We start from the raw sequence: 15,949 nt of genomic DNA on the forward strand, positions 1-15,949 counted from the left end.
CTTTAAAAGCAGAGGGAACCAAGCACTGCAAACATAAGATCATAAGAGGAAAAACTTTGGCTACTATCTCAACAGAGCAACAGTTATGACAATGTTCATCCCTGAACTACCTCATGAGCCAATTATGACTTAAATTCTGAAGGGTGGTACTGATACTCAGAAAACGTCTTTGAGCATCTGAGTTTATATAGTATCTTCTATTCTCCCAGAAAGAGAAAGTTAAATTTACCAATGCAACATAAACCTGAAAATTATACATTTAAGAGAGGATGTGAACAATGTTATAAATTCTAACTATAGGGCCTCCAAAGCAAACATTTTCAAGAAAGGTCTTCTTACATTTTGTTTACAACTTCAGTGCTTCTCCAGGTATTCCCTTGGTATTCTAGGATAGAATGAGTGGTATCTACCCCTAAGCATGCAATCTTGACAACATTTCTATTAAACTTTCCTTTTAAAAACACTTATATTGTATACATGCCAATACACTGTACTCAAAACAAGAGACACCTCAAACTGGCATCTCCAAACATCTCCCTTCCTCCATGCCCCTGCCCCATACACAGAGGGTTAAATGGATTCTCTAATTTCCTGTCTTTGTTAATGGCACCACAAACTTCCTAATTCACAGCTCAAAATCTTCGTCATCTTTGAATTCTCCTCTCTCATGCCCAATCTCTTATCAAGGATTGAAGATTTTTGCTTTGCAATATCTTTCCCATCTCCTTCTTCCCTCCTAGCTTCTTGCTGATATCTAAAGTCTGGCCTTTATTACTTCAGACTTGGACTGCTATAGCCTCTTAACTGGTCTTCCAGTCACCAATGTCTCTCTTCTCAAACCCATACGCTACCGTCTTCCTAAATACTACTTTCATCGTTTTCTCACTAGACTGTAACCCATATCGTGGCAGGGATTCATTCATCTCTGAGAACATTGCATAGCCAGGCATATGCAATGGTTAGTTAATTCATCAATGTTTGTTGAGTGAATTAATGAATATATGTCACATCACTTTCCTTCTGAAAACTTTCATCAATTTCCCACCGTCCATAACAGAAGTTATGAACTCAAATACTGGAATACCTACTGGGGCCAGGCAGAAAATGTAAGTAAGTAAAGGTGTGTGTAATCAACAGGAAGTTGTGGGGACTGTGTAAACTGGAAAGCACATGTCCCATCTTGTCCCATCTAAAGGGTAAGCTGCTTGCTGTTCCCACAAATTGCTGCCATGATGAAATACAAGCTCAGTATTGCCAGGTCTTCTGATTTTTGAAAATAAGCTAAAAGCACAGATTTCTATGTAGAATCTGGTTTTTAAAATAGTGACAACTAATTCCATTAAAAAAACAAAACTCAAAAAACCACCATGCAGGCCAAACAAAACATATCTATGGGCCAAATCCAGCTCTCAAGTTTCAAGTTGGTGACTCTGCTCTGTAGGATTAAAAGACAAACTTCTTGCCTAACATTCTAAGTCCTTCTAAGGGACTTCTAAGTCCCAGGCTACCTTAACCAAAGTTTTTTGCCCACTACTTTCATACAAAAACCTTTGCTCTAAGCACACATCAGAGCCACCTGGAGGGCTTGTTAAAACATGGATTGCTGGGGGACTTCCCTGGTGGTCCAGTGGCTAAGACTCTGCACTCCCAATGCAGGGGGCCCAGGTTCAATCCCTGGTCAGGGAACTAGATCCCACATGCCGCCAAGTAAAGATTCTGCACACGGCAACGAAGATCCCACGTGCTGCAACTAAGACCCGGCACAGCCAAATAAATAAATAAATATTTAAAAACAACCAAAAAACATAGATTGCTGGGCTTCACTGTCAGCATTTCCAATTCAATAGGTCTCAAGTTGGGACTGAGAATCTGCATTTCTAACAAGTTACCAGATGATGCTGATACTACTGATGCGTGGACCACACTTCGGGAACCGTTACTCTAGTTAAATTACTCCTTGTCTCAAGCACACGCTGATTTTGCTCATTTGTTCTACCTTCCCAGAAAGCCTTCCCTTTTACTTTCAGCCTACCTCCTCCTGTGAACTTTCTGACAGTCTTTCATGCCTCCAAATTCCTGTAGCACGTAGGGTCCATACCATCTCCGCTTTATCCATCACTGCTTGGTGAATTTTATTGTTAACTGTTTGTGCATAGCTTCCAATGAGGAAGCTATGTGTATTGTATATTCTCAGAGGTCAATGTCCAGGTCAGCACGTTATACACCTGACTGTAAGCCACTTGAAGGCAGGGCCCTGTCTTGTCTCCCACTGTACCCCTCAAGCTATCAGAGCCTGGTATTCAGTTGGTACTGTACCTACTAAACACTTCTTAAATGAATGAACATTTGACAGATCCATGAAATGAAAAGTGCAGATAAGCAGGTTTGAAATTTGGGTATATGACTCTTTTTTTTCTCTATAATTTATTTATTATTTATTTGGCTGCGTCAGGTCTTAGTTGCAGCACACAGGATCTTTGCTGCAGCGCAGGCTCTTCGTTGCAGCATGCGGGATTCTCTCTAGTTGCGGCACAGGGTCTCCAGAGCACGTGGGCTCAGTAGTTGTGGTGCATGGGCTTAGCTGCCTTGCAGCACGTGGGATCTTAGTTCCCTGACCAGGGATCGAACCCACATCCCCTGCATTGGAATGCAGATTCTTAACCACTGGACCACCAGGGAAGTTCTGGTATATAACTTTTCTTAAAGAACTGACTTTAAGTGGGGGGGAAAGCAGTGGGGGGTGGTGGGATGAATTGGGAGATTGGGATTGACATGTATACACTGATATGTATAAAATGGATGACTAATGAGAACCTGCTGTAGAAAAAAATAAATTAAATTCAAAAAAAAACACCTGACTTTAAGTCCTGTGTAATGGTTTTGTCAGAAAGGACAACTAATAAAAATTGAATATTTTGCAAATAAACTGCCAATAGACAATAATCTGTGGTAACAGATTCTGTATATAAATAAAACAGTGAATGTTAAACTGATTTGAAAATTTATAAGATTATATCCTTTATCTCCAGGATGCCTTATCCTCTGTAGGGATGTGAACTAGTCATTATATGGTTAGGGGAACCACTGACTGAAACCGCCCACCCTGGCCAGGCACCACAGTAACCATTTGCATGAGTTATCTCGTGACAGGAGGTCCTGGTAAGGAATGTGGAACTAACAAGCCACCACAAACTGGAAGGATTCGGGAAGAGTCAAAAGAAGAGAGGAAACATGAGTCCATATGTCCTACCAACCTCCCAGAATCCCCCTCACTGGAATCCATCTTGGCTGAGTGATGCGTGTGCCACCAGGAAGGACGCTGAGTCAGAGTGATTGGCCAGAGACAACCCAGAAACTAACCCCATTACCATAAAACCTGAGACTGCGAGCCACGTGGCACAGCAGTTTTCTTGGGTTCCCTTACCCTCCTGCTCTCCACCCGGGTGCCCCTTCCAAATAAATCTCTTGCTTTGGCAGCACGTATGTCTCCTCAGACAATTCATTTCTGAGTGTTAGACAAGAGCCCACTCTTGGGCCCTGGAAGGCGTCCCCCTTCCTGCAACAATATCACAAGATGATAGCTATTTAATAGAATTCTATATTTGTACCACATGTAATTAAAAAGTAGGATGAAAGTAACTCTCCATGATATTCAGAAATATTGATCAGTCTCCTTCAGATGACAATAAATGCATCCAAGATTCTAAAGGGTGTGTGAAAACAAAATCCAAAACTGTTCACTTGGTCTCTTCTACTTATAAAACAGCATCAGCTATCAGGCAACTTCAAGGATGATTTATGAGTAGAAACTCGGTCTCCAAGCTAAACCAGAATAAAGTCACAGATGACTTCAGAGAGTAAACCCAATTCTGGAACTACTGGAAGAAAAAATTAGAAATAATATGCATTTTGAGATATAATCCTAAGTTCTTATTTGGCTTTTTGAGCAACTCCGCACTTGATGGTATTACAGTCAATGGGACAAGAGAAAAGTTAACATCTTTTGGCAAAGGTAGAAAATCCAATTCAGGAAAACAAAACAAAACCAACCCAGGAGCAAATGAAGTACATTTACAGCTTTAGAACTACCATACGACCCAGCAATCCCACTACTGGGCATATACCCTGAGAAAACCATAATTCAAAAAGAGTCATGTACCAAAATGTTCATTGCAGCTCTATTTACAATAGTCAGGACATGGAAGCAACCTGAGTGTCCATCGACAGATGAATGGATAAAGAAGATGTGGCACATATATACAATGGAATATTACTCAGCCATGAAAAGAAATGAAATTGAGTTATTTGTAGTGAGGTGGATGGACCTAGAGTCTGTCATACAGAGTGAAGTAAGTCAGAAAGAGAAAAACAAATACTGTATGCTAACACATATATATGGAATCTAAAAAAAAAACCAAACAAACAAAATAGTCTTGAAGAACCTAGGGGCAAGACGGGAATAAAGACACAGACCTACTAGAGAATGGACTTGAGGATATGGGGAGGAGGAAGGGTAAGCTGGGACAAAGTGAGAGAGTGGCATGGACATATATACACTACCAAACGTAAAATAGATAGCTAGTGAGAAGCAGCCGCATAGCACAGGGAGATCAGCTCGGTGCTTTGTGACCACCTAGAAGGGTGGGATAGGGAAGGTGGGAGGGAGGGAGATGCAAGAGGGAAGAGATATGGGGACATATGTATATGCATAACTGATTCACTGTGTTATAAAGCAGAAACTAACACACCATTGTAAAGCAATTACACTCCAATAAGATGTTAAAAAAAAAAAAAAGATAGCAGAGGTGTAACCTCACATCCAGATACTTGCCCTACCTACCAGGACCATAATGATCTTGTCTGCATGAGGATTCAGCCGAGACACTCCACATTTCTATGCTGACCAGGAACCATGCAAACTGGGCAAAAAAAGAATTACAAAACCAAGTCAACAAAACACTAAGTGCTTATCCCAAGTTTTAAACGCATTAGCATTCTAAACAATAAAACAAAGCATGGGACTTCCCTGGTGGCACAGGGGTTAAGAATCCGCCTGCCAATGCAGGGGACACGGGTTCGAGCCCTGGTCGGGGAAGATCCCACATGCTGCAGAGTAACTAAAGCCCATGCGCCACAACTACTGAGCCTGAGCTCTAGAGCCCATGCTCTGCAATGAGAAGCCACCACAGTGAGAAGCCCATGAACCACAAGGAAGAATAGCCCCTGCTCGCCACAACTAGAGAAAGCCCGCACACAGCAAGGAAGCCCTAACACAGCCAAAAATAAATAAAATAAAACAAAGCAAATTTATTCAGCGAAATAAACTTCATAGTAAAACTACCTACAAGAAAGTATGAAAGGAAATGCTACCAGATGAATTGCTAAATAGCAACTTCCTACTCTACTATCTGTACCATTGGATGTTTTTTACAAACATATGACTGAATAATAACATCCAGTTCTTTGGCAGAGATGTGGAGGTTCAGAAGACTACAGATTCTAGACCTACATCTACTACAGTGTGAATCTGGGCATTTCTCTTAGTCGTATTCAAGTTACAACAGCTTTAACTACAAAATCAAACTTAAAGTCAAAAAAAATATGCTGTATAATAAAATAACTATAATGTACATGTAAGTAAAGTATTATGCATATTTATTAAGAAATAATCTTGTTACTGTCAAATTTTCATGTTTATAAATGAGCCTACAGACAACAAAATTTTGGACTTTCATATTCACAGTAACCAATTTTTTAGAATGAATTCCAAATGTCAAGCCTCTGACAGAAGATGCCCTACCCTCTTTTTTCTGTAAGTTATCAATAGGGTGCATGTTCAGAACCTTAGACACATAAAATCAATAACTTTATAGCTTCTATATGAGAATAAACCTCTTCAATGTTTAATTCCACCATGGGCTCATGGAAATGTGACATGCAAATAGAGGGGGGAAAAGCACCAGAAGAGGGTAAGCCACTACCATGCAAGCAGATGGTATGGCTAAAAAGATTTCCAGCGCTCATTAATATTAACACCAATCAGCATGTTCCCCCTAACCACTGAATTCAGAAACAGAAACGACGTTAAGTGGAAAAAAAAGGGGCGGGGTTTGCATCAGAAACCTCTGGAAAGGGTGTAGGGATTAAGTTCTCCTTAGCGAAATGGAGAAGGAAGATGTACAATGAAGTTTTTAAAGAAATTTAAAATTCAATTTGAAAGGGAGAATAACGCACAGCAGAGCTTCAATCACAAGTTTTCTGTTGTCCCGGCACCTAGAATTACCTGTCTTCCTCAGTAACTCCCGGACTAACTCACTGAATGAAGGCAGAAGCACAGAGCTCCTCCTCCGAAAAAGGCGAACAGTACCTTTCAGTACTACTCCTTTTCACTGGCGTGCTGGAGGGGGGGGGGGGGGCGGAGGGGGGCAGCAAACCAAAACCAAAACGCACCAAAATGCATGAGCTTTCAACTTTACGCGACTCGCAGAAAAAAAAGAGGACTGCGAACGCAAGAGCTTATTAGCAAATGGGAATCCGGGGCTGGCCCTGGGCGGGCAGCGCCGGCCACGACAGTACAGAACGGGACCGAGGGCCTGACCCCAGCACACCCCTCTTCAAGGACTCTCCACGAGGCCCCGGAGCTCTCCCAACCCAGGGGGCAGCCCTTCTCTCCCCGCCAGGCTTTCCGACGCCAGCAGGCGCTGCCCGCCTCACCCCCAGCCCCCCTCAGAGGAGTCCTCAACTGCCTCACCAAAAAATGTTTGGCCTGGGAAGCCCGTTGGCTGCGCCATCCCTTACAGAATTAGCAAGAGTTAAAAGCCAGGAGCGGGAGAAGGAAACCCAGAGAGTCGGGGGCAGCTTCGGGAGAGGCGGAGCAGGGACAAGAGCGAGGCTGCCACGGCCACGGTGGCTGCAGCACGAGAGAAGGAGAGCACGCACAGGCGAGACGCGAAACGCTGCAAACCCGGCGGGAGCGGCGCTCTGACGACCGCGGCGCGCCGGCCGGACCCGACGCGAAGCCAAGCCTCCTTAGCGGAGAGCGCCCCCACCGTCGCGCAGCCAACCGGGGCTGGCCCCCGCCGCCCTCCCAGCCCCGGCCTCCGGCTGGCTCAGGTATGTCCGCTCTCGCACACTCACCGCGCGCGCGCGCGCCTCCACGGGGCGGCCGCCCGCTGCCCTCGGCGCGACCTCCGCCCCGCCCCCTGCGCCCGGCCAGTGGACTGGGCCCCGCGGGGCGGTGTCGGGGCTACGTCACGGGCGCTTGCGCTCTCTGAGCGCCGGCAGCGGCCCGCGCGGATAGTTACGGGCTCAGTGTGCCGGTTGTCCTTGGAGACGGGGCGGGGCCTGGGCGGCGCAGAGAGGCGCCAACGGCAGCGGGGCCCCTGGAGAAGCCAAGATGCCGTCGAAGGGAAAGGACGAAAAGAAAGGGATGGGTAAAGGTAAAGGCAAAGACAAAGGCGAAGACAAGAAGAAGAAGTAAGGAGAAGCCACCCTGGGGTCCCTGCTCCCTGGGCCTACCCTCCCGGGATTCTCAGGGGCGGGCCAACTGGCGCCCTCCCGCCTCCCCTCCTGTACCCTCCTCTCTCCCCGCTTCTGAGGACAGCCCCCATTGTTCAGATATTACCAAAATGCACGCCAAACCATACTACTTCAACTAAGACAAGAGTGTGAGGCTTGGGACCCTGAAGTAACTTAGATACAGCCCCTGTCTATGTGTAATGCGCTAACGAACGAGGAGGAGGCAGATAAGTTCCCAAAGAACAGAAGTAACATAGGACCGAATGAAGTTAAGTGCCAGTGGAGGGAAAAAGAATAGAGAATGCGGAGGAAGGGTTAGTTCTGACCCCAGAAGTGAAGGTCAGGATAACATGTTTTAGGATATCGAAGATCCTCTAGGCCTGTGCTGTCCACTAGGGTAGTCACCGGTCACGTGTGTCCATTAAAATTAGTTAAAATTAAATAAAATTAAAAATTCAGATCCTCATTTGTATTGGCTACATTGCATGTCCTCAGTAGGCACATGTGGCTAGTAGTGGTGACTGTATTGGACAGCCCAGATACAGAGCGTTAACACCATCACAGAACGTTCTGTTGGACGGCATTGCTCTAGACCAGTGGTTCTCTGCCTGGGGTGATTTTTGGCTACCAGGAGACGTTTGTTAATATCTGGAGACATTTTTGGTTGTCACATCTGGGGACCTCTAGTGGATAAGAGACAAAGGATGCTGTTAAATATCTTACACTGCACAGGACAACCCCCAGCCCCACTCTAAACAAAGAATCGTGTAGCTCAGAATATTCGTAGTTGGGAAGCCCTGCTCAAGGCTTTAAGCTTCTCTAGAATAGGCACTGAGCATTATTCACAGTATCTCCAGCACCTAGAAGAGACCCTGGATCATAGCAGATGCTTAATATTTGTTAAATAAACAAATTAAGGTGTCTGTGTATGCTTCAACTTGGATCTCCCCCCTCCCCCCCGCACAAGAACTATGCTCTGGTGCTCTGGGTTCATTATTTTTTGCCTGTAGCCTGATCGATCTCAGCTATGTGGTTGAGATGATCGTGGACATCCAAAGGATCTCTGGGTGATTGAAGTAGTTCCTTGGGCTTTTTTCAAGGATTCCTTTTGGTTCAAAGGAAAACATAAAGGATTTGACCAATTCAGGTAATTATTCATGTTTCCGCAAAGTGATCAGAATTTCTGAAGTGGATAGTATTGCGCTAGCACTAAAGCTTTGCAGGCTTGGAGTTGCTGCTAGATTGCCACTAAACCTATTACATGACCCTAGTGGTTCCTAGACACATTGGAGTCATACACATTGTCCAACAACACTATATATGGGACCACAAGGAAATCCTTGCATAGTTTATAAAGTAACTTGTTTTAAGAGAGTAATGCATGCTCAATACAGAAAGTTTAGGAAACATAGAAAGTCAAACAGAAAACAAAACCACCTGTAGTCCCATCATCCAAAGATAACCACTACTATCATTTTGGAATATTCTTTTTCTTCTTTATAAAATGATAGCCCAATATACAAATTTATTTGTAGCTTTTTTCCCCCCAATGTATTATATAAGTATTCTTCTACAGTGTGATTTTTTAAAAAGTATAACTGTGTAGTTAGTCTAGCCTTTTTTAGAAGTGCCAAGGGCGTATCACATTCCTGGAACTCACTAGCGTGTTTTCTATTTTTGACCATGCAGCTGCAGTGCACATATCAACAATGAGAAACACTGAGGCTAACAGACCATATATATTTCTTATTAACTCATTTATCCAACAGTATTTGCTCATATGTGCTAGGCAAATGCCAAGCAAAACAAATAACAATAAAGAGAATGGTGTAATACTAATGTAGTAGAGAAATAGTTATATGCTGTCAATGTCCTCTTCCTGTGCAGGAAGATGATAAAAGTTGAGGAATCTGCCATGGAGAGAGCCAAGGCCAATGCCTCCCTTTGGGAGGCCAGGCTGGAAGTCACAGAACTCTCTAGGATTGAGTATCGTGATACTTCCCAGAGACTGGCAAAATGTAATGAAGAATTAAAGAAACAGCAGTATAGAATGGAGAAAGACACAATGTCTGTATTGAACTACCTGAAGAAACAGGATCAGGAGAAAGATAATCTGGTAGGTAGGTAGAAACCCTCCTGAGCCTTAGTAACTACCTCTGTGGTTATACTGGTGTGTTATATATTTCAAGGATTTTAATTCCTGGAAATCTCATCACATAGTTAAGACACTTCAATTGACTTTATCTCTCCTTGAAGCAACATGTTATTTCAGAATGGCTTTACTGTCAGAATTGACGCTTTCTTATTTTCAGCCTTGTCCCATGTTTTCTTGCCTGAAACAAAGGTTGATGATCCTAAGAGAATATTATGATCAACTTTATTTTAAAAACAAGAGCATGATATATGACCTATATATATTTTTTATGATACTGATAACTACCTAAGTAATTAATGATCTGTAAAGCAATTCAACGATAATCTGTGATCACATGATTATGAACCCAGCAAGTTGAATCTCTTCTTTTTGGCTTGTTGAATCTTGAATTTATCTTATTGAACTTTGTTGAAACGTTGGGAGTAGAGCTATCATTTTAGATCTGGGAAAAAAGGGGAAGGGAACTAATATTTTGGGGCCCCTGTTTGTGCCAGGCACTATACTAAGTACTTTACCTCTGCTATGTCATTTAGTCCTTTTAATAACCCCCTGTAGCTACAAATTGTCATTCCCACTTTACAGAAAAAGAAATTGACTCTCAGGACAGGTAACTTGCCTGAAGTCACACAGCTAGTGGGTGGAACTTAGGTGTGACTTAAATTCTTCTCTTTCCCATCTGCTTCTATGAGTCCCATGGATGCCCAAGGAAATTTACACCATGCTTCATTCCTGTGTATGTTTTTGTATTTTTACTATTTATGTATTATACATCCACAAATAATACATATTATAGTCTTGTTTTAAAATTTATATTAGTAGTGTCATATTGTACATATCTTTTGCAACTTATCTTTTTTTTTTTGCGGTACGCGGGCCTCTCACTGCTGTGGTCTCTCCCGCTGTGGAGCACAGGCTCCGGACACGGAGGCTCAGCAGCCATGGCTCACAGGCCCAGCCGCTCCGCGGCATGTGGGATCCTCCCAGACCGGGGCACAAACCCGCGTCCCCTGCATCGGCAGGCAGACTCTCAACCACCGTGGCACCAGGGAAGCCCGCAACTTATCTTTTTTATAAAACATGTTTTGTGGTATATTTACAAAAATCGCATGATTCAGTTCATTGTTAAGAAGTTGATAATGAGCATGCTTTATTTTTTCATTCATTATTAACTGCTTTATAATATTACATCAAATAAATAAATAAACCAAAATTTATTTGTTCATACCACCCTATGGGTCAGTTAGACTCCATTTTTTCATTATTACAAATAGACCTTCAGTAAACATTCTTGTGTATGTCTGCTTGTGCCCATGTGTGAGAGTTTCTCTAGAGTAGACACTTAGGGTTTAAATTACTACATTATGAGGTATGAATAATTTCAACTTCACAAGGGTTTAAATTGAACTCCAAAGAGGTTATACCAATTTATACTTTCAAAAGTAATGTATTAAAGTGAGTTCCCATTTATCCACATTTTTGTGAACACTTGATATATATATTTTTTAATTTATTTATTTTATTTTATTTTATTTATTTTTGGCTGCATTGGGTCTTCATCACTGCATGTGGGCTTTCTCTAGTTGTGGCAAGCAGGGGCTACTCTTTGTTGTGGTGTGCGGGCTTCTTATTGCGGTGGCTTCTCTTGTTGCAGAGCACGGGCTCTAGGCGCGCGGGCTTCAGTAGTTGTGGCACGTGGGCTCAGTAGTTGTGGCTCGCGGGCTCTAGAGCACAGGCTCAGTAGTTGTGGCACATGGGCTTAGTTGCCCCGCGGCATGTGGGATCTTCCCGGACCAGGGCTCGAACCCATGTCCCCTGCGTTGGCAGGCTAATTCTTAACCACTGTGCCACCAGGGAAGCCCAAAACATTTGATATTATACTTAATAATTTTTGCTCAATTTTATGTGTATAAATTGGTATGTCACTTTAATTTGTATTTTTCTGATTACTAGTCGTTTGAGCATCTTTTATATGTTCCTTAACCCATTTTTTATTGTTTTTATGTGTTTGCTTCAGTATACATATTGGAGTGATGCAGATGCAAATTCTGCATCATAAGGATGACATGCAAATTCATGAATCATTCCATATGTTTTTTCAAATGCCACATTTTCAGGGAGACCCTTGCTCACTACCCTGTTTAAAATTAAAACCGTCTCCCTTATTTTATTTTCTTGGTAATATGTATTACCTTTTGTCATACTATATGCATGTTACTTATGTATTTATTTGCTCTTTTCCTAATTAGAATGAAACCACACAGAAGTAAAGAATTGGGGGCCTTTTTAAATTGTCTTTGAGTGCTGTATCTCCAGCATCTAGTATGGGCCTGGCACATAGTAGGCACTCATTAAAATATTTTTGCATGTGTGAATGAATGGCTTGTGATTGCACTGATACTTTGAAAAAGTTAATAGAAATCAAAACTAAGATCAAGATGATATTGGAAGCATATCAGAGAAATCGGACAACTGAACATTTGTGTGGATTTTGTGTGTTTTTTTAAATAAAGTAATTTTTTTGTACATTACTTTTTTTAACCCTCTTTCCTAGGCGACTTCTATTTTTAAAATTACTCTTTGAATAGTATGCATTATTAAAATTGTCTGCTATAAAGTATTATTCTAAAATAAGCCTTTAGGCCAGCCATGCAAATAATTTTCAAAATTCATTATATAGAAGCTTTGTGGTCTGCGTTAGCTAATTGATATTGGTCTGCATTTATCGGTATCACTGGTATTTCCTGATTTTCATCTGCCTCCATGTATCAAAGACCAGCATCTGGCTGTAGCAAATACATAATTTTCTCACAATCATAGATACCCATTAAAACCAAAGAAACTACTTTGGGAGGAAGAAGTAGAATAGATTCAATATACCCTGGTCAATTAGCTCTCTTAGAGTTTTGTTACTCATTCTACTATATCCTAGAAATGTGTTATTTGCTTAAACTTTATTTAAACTGTTTATAGTCTTCATGTTAATTTTAGAAATATTAGAAGTGAAGTGTGTTTTGAAAACTATTATATCTTGGACAAAATTAGGAGATTTCACTTACGGGTTTTGGTATTTAAGGCTTTGTTCAATCAATACAAAATAAATCTAATTATATTTTACACCTGTCCTACATAACTGAGGACTGTCTCAATTTATTTTAACACATTTTCAGGGTTTCCTTAAACTATTCTAAGATTATTTACGACAGTATTTCACTTCAGTATCTTCTGATTCTATAACCACGTCAAGAAATTTTTAGTTTAAAAAGCTACTCAGATTTCCTACTAAAACATACCAGCATCCTTGGAGAAATGATTGATTCTAAGACTGGAGCAGGGAGAGTGAAAAATGAATTTGAACTAAAAAATGAATTTGTAATATCTTGTGACAGGAAGTCAGTAAAAAAAAATTAAAGGACATGGCAGGTAGATTGAAGGGGCTCCGACTGACCAAATCTGGGACATTCAAAATAAATAATGACAGTAATAAATTATAACTGAATAAAATGAGTCCATGAGTGCATACAACTAATAGATAAACACATACATTAATAAATAAGGGAGAGGGACTTCCCTGGTGGCGCAGTGGTTAGGAATCTTCCTGCCAATGCAGGGGACACAGGTTTGAGCCCTGGTCTGGGAAGACCCCACATGCCATGGAGCAACTAATCCCGTGTGCCACAACTACTGAACCTGCGCTCTAGAGCCCGCGAGCCACAACTACTGAGCCCGTGCACCTAGAGCCTGTGCTCTGCAACAAGAGAAGCCACCGCAATGAGAAGCCCGTGCACTGCAACGAAGAGCAGCCCCCACTCACCACAACTAGAGAAAGCCTGCTCGCAGCAACGAAGACCCAACACGGCCAAGAATAAATAAATAAATAAATTTATTTATTTAAATAAATAAGGGAGAATAGAAAGTTTTTCCTTATAGTGGAATGCAGTAAATTATTAAATTTCCATGGAATGATGGAATTAGAAAAGTCACCATTTGGCTTCAGAGTAATAATTGATTCAGTCAAGAACAACAGTGGATGCTAAAACTAGTGGGTGACATTTTGATGAGCAGAGGATATTTGCATAGTCTCAAAATATCTTCCCCCAAAATACTTAATAATTACAAAAGGAAAAATAGTAACTTTTAAGTGGAGAAACCTGGCAGACACAATCTTAACCAGTTGATTACAATTAACGTCAGTCACTTCATGACGTGATGCAGTGACACGATACATCATCACTTAGGCAGTGTATGCCTGCCAAAAGGGCATAACCTGAATCTTCTCATGAAGAAACATCAGACAACTCCAACCCTGGCCAGTAGTTTTCAAAAACTTTGATATCATAAAAGACAAAGGCTGAGAAACTGCCCCATATTAAAGAGAGTAGGATATATGACAACTAAGTGTAATCATAATCAGGGATTACATCCTGGACCAGGAAAAGGAAAGTTACAATAAAAGGACACCATTGGGACAATTGATGGCAAAATTTGAACATGGACTATAGATTAAATAATAGTATTTTATCAATGTTAAATTTCCCAATTTTGATCATTGTACTGTGCTTCTAAGAGATTGTCCTTTTTCTTAGGAAATACATACTGAAATATTTAGGGGTACAGGGGTATGATGTCCTAGACTTATTTTCACATGTTCCAGAAAAAACAGTTTCAAACATCTGTATCATATATACATATATTTAGATCTATCATAGAGGGAAAGCAAATGTGGCAAAATTGGGTGGAGAGTATATGAGAATTCTTTGTACTGTTCTTGAAACTTTTCTTTAAAAAAATCCTCATTTAAAAGAAGTGCAAATCAAAACTCCAGGTCATCACTTCACACCCATTAAGATGGCTACTATCAGAAAAACAAGGGACTTCCCTGGTGATCCAGTGGTTAAGACTTCACCTTCCAATGCAGGGGGTGCGGGTTCAATCCCTGGTCGGGGAGCTAAGATCCCACGTGCCTCAGGGCCAAAAAACCAAAACAGAAGACAGAAAAAACAGCAAGTGTTGCTGAGGATGTAGATAAATTGGAATCCTTGTGCACCGTTGGTGGGAGTGTGAAATGGCGTAGCCATTATGGAAAACAGTACAGAGGTTCCTCAAAAAATTAAAAATAAAATTATCATATGATCCAACAATCTCACTTTGGGGTACATTTCCAAGAGAATTTAAAGCAGGATCTTGAAGAGACAATTGCACACCCATGTTTTTGAAACATTATTCATATAAACATTATTCACATTCATATAGTCGAGATGTGGAAACAACCCAAATGTCTGTTGATGGATGAGTGAATAAAATGTGTTATACACATACAATGGAATATTATGCAGCTTTAAAAAAAGAAGGAAATCTTGTCATATGCTACAACATAGACAAACCTCAAGGCCATTATGCTAAGTGACATAAGCCAGTTACAAAAGGACAAATACTGTATGATTCCACTCATATGAAGTGTATGTGGACAGGGAATGTTACCCGACATTCCAGTAAACAATGAACGTTGCCCACTATTCCAGTTCTATAAGGATCAAGCCATCAGCCATTGCAGCCCCTTACCCCTACCCACCACCTACCTCCCCCCATGGTGCGTCCTGAAGGGAGTTCAGGATGGAGAAAAACAGGAAGCCTTCTGTGCTTCGGATACTGACCCTAGATGGTTAAGATGCATATCTAAGGAGTAATTACAAGCCCAGATGTTGCATCTTCCCTTATATAGAAAAGCACTAAAGTCATTAACTTGAAATGCCCATTCCTTGTGATTAGTACTAATCTTTTGATGTCTGACTACATGTTTTTTTTTCCAGCAAGAAACTCCTGTATATCCTGGCTCCTCTCTTACCTCTTCTGAGCAGTTCCTCAGAGCTCTCTGAGAGGCTGTTTCCCAGGCTATAGCCCTCAGTATAATCCTAGAATAAAACTTAATTCACAACTTTCAGGCTGTGTGGTTTTTCTTCAGTGGACATATCTGAAGTAGTCAGAATCATAGAAACAATGCAGAAAGGCTAGGGGGAGGGAAGAGAAGGAATTAGTGTCTCATGAACATAGAGTTTCTGTTGTGCAAGGTGAAAAATTTCCAGAGATCTGCTGTACAACGATGTGAATAGATACTTAAAAATGGTTAAGATCGTAAATTCAATGTTGTGTTTTTTACCACACACACACACACATGTTACCCAGGCAATTGTGATGATAGCCAAGTTTTGGAAGCTGGCAATAGCAAGTTAACAGGGTGGATTATGTCCTCTATTCTCTTCTTTCCACGTCTCCAACCCT

At 41.4% G+C, this 15,949-nt stretch overlaps 2 protein-coding genes and 1 non-coding gene across 9 annotated transcripts in view; 2 read left to right on the forward strand and 1 right to left on the reverse strand.

Annotated features, from left to right (window-relative positions):
- ENTPD5 (ectonucleoside triphosphate diphosphohydrolase 5 (inactive)) overlaps nucleotides 1-7,203 on the reverse strand; it is a 36,036-nt gene extending 28,833 nt beyond the window's left edge. The window contains exons 1-2 of one of the 7 annotated variants that reach the window (XM_032621140.1): nucleotides 7,138-7,185; nucleotides 4,841-4,919 (exon numbers count right to left, since the gene is read on the reverse strand). The gene's annotated coding sequence lies outside the window, so the exon portion shown is untranslated. Of the gene's footprint in view, nucleotides 1-4,840; nucleotides 4,972-6,751 lie in introns of those variants that run through there. The other 6 variants (XM_032621141.1, XM_032621143.1, XM_032621144.1 and 3 more) reach the window with 6 other exon arrangements.
- On the forward strand, nucleotides 1,614-1,686 carry TRNAG-CCC. Its single transcript has one exon. It is a non-coding gene; the product is annotated as a tRNA-Gly (tRNA).
- Nucleotides 7,204-7,354: 151 nt separating the features above from the next.
- Nucleotides 7,355-15,949, forward strand: part of BBOF1 (basal body orientation factor 1) — a 38,975-nt gene continuing 30,380 nt past the window's right edge. The window contains exons 1-2 of the mRNA XM_032621150.1: nucleotides 7,355-7,476; nucleotides 9,406-9,634. Of these exons, the coding sequence (XP_032477041.1) occupies nucleotides 7,397-7,476; nucleotides 9,406-9,634 (309 nt within the window). The 5' untranslated portion in view covers nucleotides 7,355-7,396. The remainder of the gene's footprint in view (nucleotides 7,477-9,405; nucleotides 9,635-15,949) is intronic.

The sequence above is a fragment of the Phocoena sinus genome, chromosome 2, assembly GCF_008692025.1.
Source record: "Phocoena sinus isolate mPhoSin1 chromosome 2, mPhoSin1.pri, whole genome shotgun sequence".
Classification (NCBI taxonomy): domain Eukaryota; kingdom Metazoa; phylum Chordata; class Mammalia; order Artiodactyla; family Phocoenidae; genus Phocoena; species Phocoena sinus.